The 11,763-nt window shown below is 34.3% G+C and overlaps 2 protein-coding genes across 5 annotated transcripts; one reads left to right on the top strand and one right to left on the bottom strand.

Moving 5' to 3' along the window:
• The first annotated feature begins 258 nt into the window (after positions 1-258).
• LOC126679086 (F-box/kelch-repeat protein At1g57790-like) lies at positions 259-3,217 on the top strand. 3 transcript variants are annotated; one of them, XM_050374027.2, is made up of 3 exons: positions 259-441; positions 1,056-2,175; positions 2,935-3,217. In XM_050374027.2, the coding sequence occupies exons 1-2, from the start codon at positions 410-412 to the stop codon at positions 2,152-2,154; spliced, it is 1,131 nt and encodes a 376-aa protein (XP_050229984.1). In that variant the 5' UTR covers positions 259-409; the 3' UTR covers positions 2,155-2,175; positions 2,935-3,217. The 3 variants fall into 3 exon arrangements, with proteins under 3 accessions (XP_050229984.1, XP_050229983.1, XP_050229981.1); XM_050374026.2 differs by having other exon boundaries at positions 1,056-2,180; XM_050374024.2 differs by having other exon boundaries at positions 1,056-2,184.
• A 1,195-nt stretch (positions 3,218-4,412) lies between these two features.
• On the bottom strand, positions 4,413-10,562 carry LOC126677426 (heterogeneous nuclear ribonucleoprotein Q). 2 transcript variants are annotated; one of them, XM_050372031.2, is made up of 9 exons: positions 10,419-10,562; positions 8,817-9,603; positions 8,621-8,737; positions 8,274-8,414; positions 7,975-8,148; positions 7,294-7,501; positions 7,040-7,215; positions 5,654-5,739; positions 4,413-4,902 (listed from the first exon to the last, which is right to left on the bottom strand). In XM_050372031.2, the coding sequence occupies exons 2-9, from the start codon at positions 9,219-9,221 to the stop codon at positions 4,749-4,751; spliced, it is 1,461 nt and encodes a 486-aa protein (XP_050227988.1). In that variant the 5' UTR covers positions 9,222-9,603; positions 10,419-10,562; the 3' UTR covers positions 4,413-4,748. The 2 variants fall into 2 exon arrangements, with proteins under 2 accessions (XP_050227988.1, XP_050227987.1); XM_050372030.2 differs by having other exon boundaries at positions 8,817-9,255.
• Between the last annotated feature and the right edge of the window lie 1,201 nt (positions 10,563-11,763).

Genomic DNA, 11,763 nt, shown 5'->3' with positions numbered 1-11,763 from the left:
TTATTTTGGGCGGATGAAGTATAATTTTATTCATAATGGATATAAAAATAGAGAGTATCATTCTTGATCAAAGTATCCAAAATCTGTTATTTAATCTCGAATCACAAATTTTGGCAAAAAAAAAATCTCGAGTCACAAATTGATGGACTAGATTGACTTTTTAACTCAATGATTTTAATTTAACATTGTGGAATACTAGTGGCTAAAATAACTGTAATAAAATAGCATTGCTGATTTGGTACAGTGAATGACCATATTACTTGCACGTGCAATCTCCAATTTGTAACTTGTACAGTTACTTGTTGTTATAGAGAAGTGACTCTTCGTTTTGTTTTTGTCTATCTAATCTCTTCTTTTTATCCAATTATTAGCAAGTTCAACTAAATTTTGCTTCTTTTTATCTCCAATAATGGCCGGAAGGAAGAGAAGGAAGCTCAAATCGTAAGTGGGTTTTTTAAGTTGTTAAATTTACATTGACAAATTTTAATTTTTTACTTTTGTTATTTGTTGTTATGATTGAATTTTAGTTTTTCTTAGGGTTTCAAGAGATGAACTTTTTAGGGGATTTGTTGGGTTTATGAATCGGGTTTTCTTACGATTTAATGAAGCTGAATTGTGGTAATTGAGGATCCAATTCAGAATTCTGATGGGTTTGGCCTTTATGACTGTGATCTGGAAATAATTGTTTATATTTTGGAGTGGGAGATGAGAAATTTGTGGTGATTCTAAAATGTTAAAACTTTAGGATTAAATTTTGAATAGTTTGATCTTGCATTGGGTTTTGCTTGAAATTGTTGTGTATGTTTTTTTTTCTAGTCCACGATTGAATGTCGATTTCGTATTGGGATTATGAGCTGTTGATTTGAGTGAATTCAGATATTTCTAGCTTGTAGATTAGGCTATGGAAAATGTATGAAATTTGTGAAGTGAAATTTAAAAAAAAAATGAATATCTTTAGTGAAGTGAAATTTGTGTGGTTCCTACTTCCTAAGGATATTTCAAAGTGTTAATTTCCTTTTTCCATATAATTTAAGGTTGGTTTGGAATTATTGTAGGTTGGCAAAATCGGTGATGAATTCGAAAAGGGTGACAACCAGCAATAATATAGACAATTTGGAACTTCAATCTTGGTCCGACCTGCCTACGGAGCTTCTGGAAATGATCTTTTGCCATCTAACACTGGAGGATAACATTCATGCTTCTGTTGTTTGCAAGAGATGGCACGCTGCTGCGATTTCTGTCAGAGTGGTAAATCAATCACCATGGCTTATGTATTTTCCAAAATATGGTAACTTATACGAGTTCTATGACCCGGCGCAGCGCAAGACGCATTCCCTTGAGTTACCGGAGCTGTATGGCTCGCGAGTTTGTTACACTAAAGATGGATGGTTGTTGCAATACAGACCTAGAACACATCGCGTGTTCTTCTTTAATCCATTTAGCAAGGAAATGGTCAAATTGCCGAGATTTGAATTAACTTATCAGATAGTTGCCTTCTCTTCCTCACCAACAACCACTGGTTGTGTCGTTTTCACAGTCAAGCACATTAGTCCTACAATTGTTGCTATAAGTACTTGTCATCCCGGGGCAACACAGTGGGTTACGGTTAATTACCAAAACCGGTTGCCTTTTGTGAGTAGTATTTGGAACAAGGTTATTTTCTGTAGTGGAGTCTTTTACTGTTTAAGCCTCACAGGCTGGCTGGGTATTTTCAACCCAGTCGAACGTACATGGAATGTTCTTGTTGTGCCTCCACCTAAGTGTCCGGAGAATTTTTTCGCTAAAAATTGGTGGAAAGGAAAATTTATGGCGGAGAATAATGGAGATATTTTAGTTATTTATACATATTTTAGTGAAAACCCAATTATGTTTAAGTTGAACAGGTCGAACATGATATGGGACGAGATGAAGAGCCTTGATGGTGTGACGCTATTTGCTAGTTTCTTATCATCCCATTCAAGAATTAATCTACCCGGAATAATGAGAAACAGTATTTACTTCTCGAAGGTTCGATTCTTTGGAAAGCGTTGCATATCATACTCTCTTGATGATAGTAGATACTATCCTCGTAAGCAGTGTCATGACTGGGGAGAACAAGATCCTTTTGAGAATATCTGGATTGAACCACCTGAAGATCTCTCAACCTTCATCTGAAGAATTTGAGCTTCTGTTCCGGTAAAGTATGTAAGATACTAATCGACCTCTTTTCTTAATATAATTTTATTTTTTTTCTGAGGACTTCATTCTATTGCCTAAGCTGTAATTAATACTGTAGATTTTTGTACTTAAAAAGCTTTGTTCAGCATGTCTGTCCGGTGAATGCAGCACAAATTGTTTCAACTTGTAAATTTTGAAATCTAGAACCAAAACTGTGGGGGTGTGCATTCGGCTCAAACCGAACCAAGCTGAAATATTTTTTTCCAAAACTGAGTCAAACCAAATTTAAAGTATTTAAAATATTTCAAATGAAACTGAACCAAACCAGTGGGTTTGGTTTTTACAAAAAGTGAGTAGAATTTTTTTACTTCAAAACAAACTATATCTGTCAATTTGCTTCGGTTATTCAGTTTTGATTCGATTTTTGCACGTCCCTACAAAGCGATAATGTATGTTTATATGAAAAGTTTTCTAAAATTCTTCAACTTTTGTCATAATTTATTTTACTTCCCAATCTGAGTGACTGTTTTCTGTATCACTGAATAATTGGACTGCCAATCTTTAACAGTAGCATCCTATTTTCATATACTTATTTTTTTTTTCTAAAGAACTGAATCATTAGATTTGAGAACCTGACAAAAAAGTTTTAGATAATGCATCAGCATGTTCATGTGCAATGTTAATGTTAATGTTTCGACATTTAAAGAGGATTTCTGCTTTTCGTGCTGAAGTTTGCTTAAGCATTGATTTTGGTTGTCATGAAACATTTTGCTACAGGTATTCCAATTCTCATTGCTTACCTGTAGGAGTAATTGATTAGCGAGGAGATCTCAGAATACGGGCAGGACGGGTATTTTGCAGTTAAAATTTGTATCTTAAGTATACTTGACGGTAGTATATAGACAGCTAAAGGGCATCCTTGGAGGATCTCAGAATTTAGATCCCTTTGTTACGATCTTATAGTAAATCATTAGCATTATAGTTAAATATTCTCAAGTACAGGTTATGTTCAACTATACATTATAGGTTAATGTTTTTTTTTTGTGTATTTTGTGCTCTCTATCTAGATCTTATGAGAGTGCATTTTATTTTTTATAGGGTTACACCTTAATAGGTAAACCCTCCAAAAATAAGAGTGCGTTCGTATCAATCATAGAGCCAACCAGTTAGATTTGATTTTTGCACATTCTTAGTTATGATTATGAATCAAGAGACTAATCCTACACAACAATTGAACGTCTGTTTCCAGGTCAACATGCCTCTCAGATTAGTAGGGGTGTCAAAATGGGTTGGCGGGTCGTGTTCGTGTCGTGTCGACCCACTCTGGTGACACGATTAGGGTCAACACGAACACGACCCATTTAACTAATCGTGTCAAAATCCCCAACCCTAACACGACACGAATTTTAAACGAGTGACACGACACGACACGATTAACACGTTAAGATAAATGGGTAACACGATTAACACAATTACACGGCTAATACGACACGACTAACACGACCCATTTAACATTTAAGAATTTTTTAAATCATATAAATATAATTTTAACCTTAAATTTATCAATTAATTTTCAAATTGTAAAATTTTAATATAATTAATTTAGTAATTTTATTATATACTTTATATGATTATAACTATTTTATTTTTATATTATTATAAATAATAGAATTTATAAACGGGTTAGGTGGGTTAGATGGGTTCGCGAATCAACCCGTGACACGACCCATTTATTTCGTGTCATAAACGGGTTGACACGTTTTCGACACGAACCCGCTAAACCTCAACCCGGATTCGCCAAACTTACGGGTTAGGCGAATCGTGTTATCGTGTCATGACCCATTTTAACACCCCTACATATTAGTACTACATTGTAAAGATGTGATATTAATTAGGTTTAAGGTAGGATGTGCACCCAAACCAAACCAAACCAAAAGTGAAACTGAATTTCATCCCCGATATTTGGTTCATACTTTAATATCTTAAAATAACCGATTGGTTCTTATATTTTTTACTTCCGAACCAAACCAAAAAAACCATTTGCTCATCCCTTTAATTTGATTCTATCTTTATAACTGACTTTTGTAAAGCAATATTTTGGCGTATCAATCAAAGCAACACGTAATCGGTCAACAGACGGAAAATTGAGCATTCTTACTACTCATAACAGTAGATTTTTAAAAACAAGAAATGAATCCTGAAGTAGATAGAACTCCAGGCAGATTTTGGAAAAAAAAATGCTGACAAGCAACAAATTGAAATAAAAAAAACATTTGATTTACTGTTTAACCCATATCATAAGCTAAACCTCATGATATAGTTATGTCACAAACATTCATATCAGTTCACATGCAATTTAAGATTTACAGACAACAATTGATTGAGCTGACTGGAAAGCATCAAGCAGAAGATTAAGCATTGGAATTGGCTTATCCGCTCTCTAGCTCGTTAACATTCCACTTCCATTGCATAACATTCTATCTCATACACCAGATAAATCCTTTATTGATTAGTAAAAATAATTTCTATCTAGCGCAAACATTCTCCTCCTTCCCCTTCGTCAGTTAAAACTTTACTAGAACGCAATCAAGTTAGTATGGATTGTACCGGCTTTGGCCACGGCCACGACCCCGGCCCCGGCTACTCTCGTTGCTTCGTCTTCCACCACTTGTGCTGCTACCACCACCTCTACCTGGACGAGGCTGTGATAGAGGAGAAATCTGAGGTTGCATTCCAGGTTGTTGCCTACAACCAACATAATAACAATAAATGCCTCTTAATTTCTCGGAGCTAGAGAACAAAATTGTACAATGCAGGAAGACTATACACCAAGTGAATCCCAGAAGGGGTGTTCATAAACAGAACCCAACCGGCAAATTTGGTTCGGCTTAAAATTATATAGTTTTTAATATTTTGGTTCAGTTCTCTTTTATAAGTAAAAAAGTTAAAGTTCTCATTTAATACAAATCAAACCAAAAAATTCTAGCCAAGCCAACTGCTTTAGTTTGATTTTGAAATATTTTAATTCCTTATAAAACTAATTTGTTTCAATTAAAAACAATTCAATTTGGTAAGCTTCAAAACAGTTTCTCCCCTAAATTCAGTAAAACCGATAAGGTGGTATGCCAAGCATTAAGACACTGAGATCTCAAAGATATCTTCCAATCAACATTGTGAATTCAATCCGCATATTTATGCTTTTAGAACATAACATTAATTTTCATGCAGTCAGTTTTTAGTTTTCAGCTTTAAAAGAAAAACATGGAGAGAAAAAATCAGAAAAAAACATAAAGAAAAATAAAAGATATCCTGAACATTAAAAGTATGGCAAGCAAATCAGTGAAGAAGATGCTTGTCAGACAAACAAAAACAGAAAGAAAGAGAGCCAAATCCTGAGATTTAATGCATGGAGATGTGAAAAATCCAGTGTCAGTGAGACTGAAATGCAAGAAAACATGACTCTTCATGAATAATAATAAAAGGAAATGATACTTACAAGACGTATCCAATCCTTCCATCAGGCAAAAGCATGGGCATCATTGCCATCCCAGCAGGGGATGGTCCCCTACCATATATCATTGGCTGCAGGATTTTATAATATCTATTAGCAAATATTTCAATACATGCAGCGAAAGGAGAACAAGTTAATATTACCAAGCAGATACACAAAATCTATGTAAATTTTGCACGACCTAGTACAATCTTCATATGACAATTCTATATCCCACTGTCAATAACAATCATCCTATGACACTGACGGACTTCCCTAATTATACAATTAAATAGTAGTCTGTCCAAATATGCATTGCTCAATACAAGATTTACTGAATCAAGATCAAAAACAGTATCTTTCCCCTTTAACATACCTGTGATTGAAAAAGACATTCAAACATAAGTAAACGATAATATAAAGGGGTGAGCAACGGTCGATTCAGTTTTCAAAAAATTCAAAACCGTTCGGTTTTCAAAAAAAATCGGTCACCGAACCGTATTGAGCAAAATAATAAAACTATAAAAACAAACAAGCTTAATGTTTAAATGTGTGTATAAAAGCTTAAAACGACGTAATTTTGAAATGCGGTCGGTTCGATTATTACGATTATTTTTTTGTCAAAACTGAAAACCGAACCGAATAGCCAAATTCGACCGTAATCGAACAGTATTTTCAAATTATATTTGGTTTTGATTTATTCGGTTTTAACCGCTTAATGCTCACTCCTATTATATAACACTTAAAATCAACATCATAACAATCCAACATGTGAGGGGAAAAAAAGGAAAATTAAAGAGAAGCCAATTTCAAATCACGGAGAACTACCCATGCTGAAAACTAATTTTTGATTCCAACTAAATTAATGTAAGTCTACCTGACACAGATTTTATTTTACTTGTTACACAACTGTTATGCCAATTGGTAATTTGTAGCATCTCATGCTTTGGAAAAAAACATAGCGTCTCATGCAATGAAACATTTCCAGGGAAAAGCGTAAATAAAGTAAGCAACTAAATAACTGCAGATATAGAGCCATATCGGTCTGAATCCAGATCAAGGCCCAGTTCACCCTCCCCTGTGTAATTATGTCTCGGATACATTTAACCAACCTAAACAATCAATTGGAACTTACAGTCATATATTTCATCTTTTATATGCATATGAACAATGTACAGCTCATTATTGCTTCATCATTTAAATGAATAAAAGCAATGGTTGTGCTCCTACTTGTTTAAAATTATCGCAAAGATTTAAAGATGTAAATTTTTTTGACAATTGCAGACCAACTGACACTTGCATGTGCAAATACACACATGAGAGAGAGAGAGAGAGAAAGGTAAGAAGATAGGTAGGTGTGTTTGTGTGCTGGGGAGAGGCACATTCTCTTACCTGTGCTAAGCCAGCAGCACCATATCCTGCATTTAGAGCACCATAGGCACCCCCAGCTAAACCATAACCAAGCCGAGGTGGGAAGGTTGGTTGCAATACAGAATTCTGAAAATCTTGCCCTCCATAAGACTTTTGATCTGCTTGAGGCTTTGCAAGAGAGCACTCCAAAGCTCGGCCTGACAACCAGAGAAATATCAAAGTTAACCATACTGGTCATCATAAAAAACATGAGGATGCAACAGAAAGAAATTTACCATCAATTTCATATTTCTCAGTGTTCTTCAATGCCTTCATGGCACTTGATCTCTCTGCAAAGTGAACAAAAGCAAACCTGCTCTTTTCATGTCCGGCTTTTGCAGGTGGGATAACCACTTTTGTTACTTTACCATGGTGCTCAAACAGCTGCCTTAAGCTATCCTGAGTAATATCAGATGGAAGGTTCTTGACATACAATGCCTTAACCTGTATCAACATAAAAGACCTTCAAAATTAAAATTGCATCAGATGTAAATTATAATTGTATCATGTCCTGCATTACAAAGGCCATCTCACATGGTGAAATAATCTGAATGACATCAAAAATATCAGTACAAAAGTTGCTTTCAGTATGGATGTGGTTGGGGCCTTGGGGGAGCATTATCCAATTCCAAGTTCACATCTAAGGAGTTAGATGCAAAAACATTTGATTCTTGTTTGTAGAAGAGCCGCAAACAATCACCATGGCCATAACATAAATAATGCAAGACTACAAGCTAACTCTAAGAAACCGAGGAGAAGAGGGTAAATGGCATTTTGCATCAATAAAGCATGAAATTTGGGTGAAAAAACGGAAGCATTTCAAGCACATCAGATCGTAGTATGTCAACGCATGAATGGCCTATTAAGTCAAAGTAATATTATGAAAGATAAACAAGATATTATAACTATATTAAGACCTGTGATGCAGCAGATGATCCTGCATTTTTTGGGTCAGCCCAGCTAACTGTTGGAGCATTATCATCAAGTTTAAATTCTGGGTTTGACATCTCTTTTCTGGAGTAGTCTGCACAAGCATGATTATAATACTCAATGAAAGCGAAACCACGATTCCGGCTGGAGTTTTGTGGGTCCTATAAAGATTGAGAAGTAAAATTAATAATCAGAAACACATCAAGGACTCAAGGTATGCTTTAAGAACTGCCATGGTAAAATACAAAAATTTCAAGTAGAACTCTGTCTAGAAGTTTAAAGCAACCTTCAACAATTCGACGGAAATCACCCCAGGTCCAATCTTCTTAATAACCTTCCTCATATCTTCCTCGTCCCAGTCTCTTGGGACATTGCCGATAAACAATCGGTGATTTGCTTGAGATGTTGAACATCTTACCTTCCTTCCCTGAAAAAAGTAAGAGGTCTGAAATAAAGATAAAAGCTAAAAATCTTGAAAACACCAGTATTTTCAGTCTCAACCGTAAGATAGTACAGTAGAGGAAAAAACAGAATAAACATGCAGATGAAGATGAAGATGCATCTTTTAAGCATAAAGTAGGATTGCATCCACTGCTGAAATTTTCGTAAGAAGGCAAACCGACACTTTGATACCTTAAAATCAGAATTGTTCAGCTCTTCAATGGCCTTGGAAGCTAACTCCTTTGATCTGAATGTCACAAAAGCATACCCTTTGCTATCACCCATTGTCTTTCCCTTCATTATCCTCACCTGTTCTCAACACATGAAAATTTAGTCTATCTAAATATGAAACAAACAGGCAAAATATGTAGATTATAACATATCTTACTTCTGTGACTTCACCAATAGATTCACAAAACCGTTTGAGATCCTCTTCATTGGAATCAAGAGGAATGCCACCAAGATACACCTCTGATCCATGAGGAGGAAGTGCAAGAAGCTCAGCATGTTTGTTTTCATCATCTTCATCCTCTTCACTGTCTGAATCTTTTCGTGCATCGGTCTCACTAGGATCCTCCTCAACTTCTTCCTCTTCTTCGACCTCCTCTTCTATCTCTTCCTCTATTTCCTCTACTTCCTCCTCTTCCTCTACTTCTTCATACTCAACCTCTTCCTCCATTGACTCCTCTTGTTCATTGTCTCCATCAAGGTCAACACCTTCATCGGATTCTAGAGGCTTTTCAGGTTCATCTTGTTTATCAGCACCATCAACACTCCCCTTTGTTCTTGGCATATTATCTGTCTAAAAAAACAAGCTTGCAAGGCGACTGCGAAGGAAGCACAGAAGCCAGAAGCATTCACAAAAGGAAGAGTACAAGAATGGAAAGGTGGAAACAAAATGAGAGGCCAAATGAAGTTGCAGATTAAGAATCTCAAATGAATGTTTTCCATCAGATATGGATCCAAGGAGTTGCAATGTGAATGACAATCAACTATGGGATATCATTAAGTAACAATAGAAATAGAGACAGGCAAGAGAGAAAAACGAATGATTATGAAAAGGACTGATGATGCTCAGCAGGTCAAAAAAATCAACAATAATGAAGCAATGAAATTCTCAAAATAAAGATACTGGCATGGGACAAAAACAACAGCCAGTCTGATTGTTTAAATATCTATTTGGAAATGCATCCACCACAAAGACAAAAGCAAACAAAAGAAAATGAGAAATTGAACTAGATTTAAAATTACAAGCGTAAATTGAACATAAAGTTAGGATGTTGCAAAAGGGAGGATGCAAGAGAATGCACCCACCTAAAAGTTCATAATCAACCAAATGCAAGCCAGTATAAAAAGAATGAAGAGCAACCGACATTTCATACTTATGTTGGATACAGAGTACGCATGGTATCTACTACCCGGCATTCTATAAGTTGGTAACATCCTATAAGCTGAAAACACTACATTCCAGTTTCAACAAATTAATATATGGACAAACAACTGTTGTTAGCTGCAGCCACTTCACTCCACAAATTTAGAGAGTTTTCTTAGGCATTTTGTTCCATGCTCCCTAAGCTTCATTAAGCCCCGAGTTGGGCGAATTCAACACAAATCAATTTTCCATTATTAATCGGCAGGTACAAGGTACATTGTCCTCGTAAACAAGGAGATATACTACATCAAGAGAACTAACAAAACGAACTAAAGGTTCACAAAATCCTCATTTTCCAAGCTCCAACGTACACTCGGAACAATAAAAAAACACTTCACAATCCTTCCAATGGCTAAGGTTAATACAAAAGTAAGGTGCAGGAGCCAACGTTAACCAAAAACCTACACTGCCCGTCAACTTACAGATACTAAAAGAATCAAAAAAACCAAATTCATAAAATAATTTCACATTTTTCAGATACAAAAAAGAAAAGAAAAGGTAGGCAATAAGAAGAGCGTAAAATTGAAAGAGCATGGAAGACAGAGAGAGAAGAAATACCCAAGAAAGGAATTTGATTGTTGCTCAATAAGAAACCCTAATTTTGGAAGTTCGCGGGCCTTCTTATTAGCTTAGAGAAGATAAAGAAAGTAAGAAACTCCTGAGTACGACAATGCGACGGTGCGAAACTAATTCATGCTAACAATAGGGATTATTACTTTTTTGGTGTTTTAACTTATCTAAAAATAACAATATGGTGTTTCAACTAAAATTTATTTGGCTTAAATGCTCTAAAAATCACGAACTGTCGCGTGTTTTTGTTATTTAACATGGACTTTTAATTTTGTTATAAAAATACACAAACTATCAAATTTTTTGCAATAATAACACGGGCACCATTTTGGGCATAAAACGGCACCGTTTTTGCCAGTGATGAAGCCAGCACAAAAATTCAATTCAATTTAAAAATAAAATAAAATATCATATCATGAAAAACTTAAATATATAATTATTAAATTGTCTAATGTAAAATAAAATGAAAAGTTTAAAACCGTATTATATAAAATGTATCAATTTTTTCATTTCTTTTAAAATCTTGTTAAATTTTCTTTTTCAAAATATTGAAATTTTTTTTAAGAGTAAATTTGTTAAATTCAATAATTAATCATCATATAGATAAATTTGAATTAAAACTTTAAAATTTATTTTCAAAATCTTACGTTCCTTCAAACCAAAGTACGACGAGTGACGTTAAATTTTTCGGATTAACGGAAGAGGATTTAGAAAAAAAATGGAAAAATTAGTCAAATTTACCGTATTCGAAAAAAGTTAGAAAATTAAAAGTATATTTGAACAGAAACATACTGAAAATTTTAGAATTAGAGTTTAACTTAAATAGAAATTATGCAATATAAATGCAATTTTAACTTGATTTATATAAATTTTAGAATTTATTATACATTTTGATTTCCTACACACTCCAAATTTTAGTAGTATTTTAGACAAAACCAAATTGCACATTAGGTTTTGTTATGAAGTAATATGTTTACTTCATAAATTCTTTTATTAGGTGAAATTATTGGCTTATGCTATGAGCAAAGTTTTAAACTATCCTATAATTTCAAAGTTGGATTAACGTCACTGATTTTTGCTCTAAAACGGCACCATTTTTTACCTAGAATGGCATCGTTTTTTGAAAAAAATACAGATTTGGTCTCATGTGTAAAAATTTGATACTTTATATATTTTTATGCCAAAATTAAAAGTTCGTGTTAAATACTAAAAATACGCAAAAGTTGATGATTTTTGGTGCATTTAAACAATTTATTTTAATTAAGTATTTCAACTGGAAAAATAATTACGCATTAGTGTTTTTAACACGTAACAATTCAAGGATATATGTTCT

This window comes from Mercurialis annua, linkage group LG4, assembly GCF_937616625.2.
Source record: "Mercurialis annua linkage group LG4, ddMerAnnu1.2, whole genome shotgun sequence".
Classification (NCBI taxonomy): domain Eukaryota; kingdom Viridiplantae; phylum Streptophyta; class Magnoliopsida; order Malpighiales; family Euphorbiaceae; genus Mercurialis; species Mercurialis annua.
Note: the sequence above shows the minus strand (reverse complement) of the source record. Positions and strands in the feature narration are given on the sequence as shown.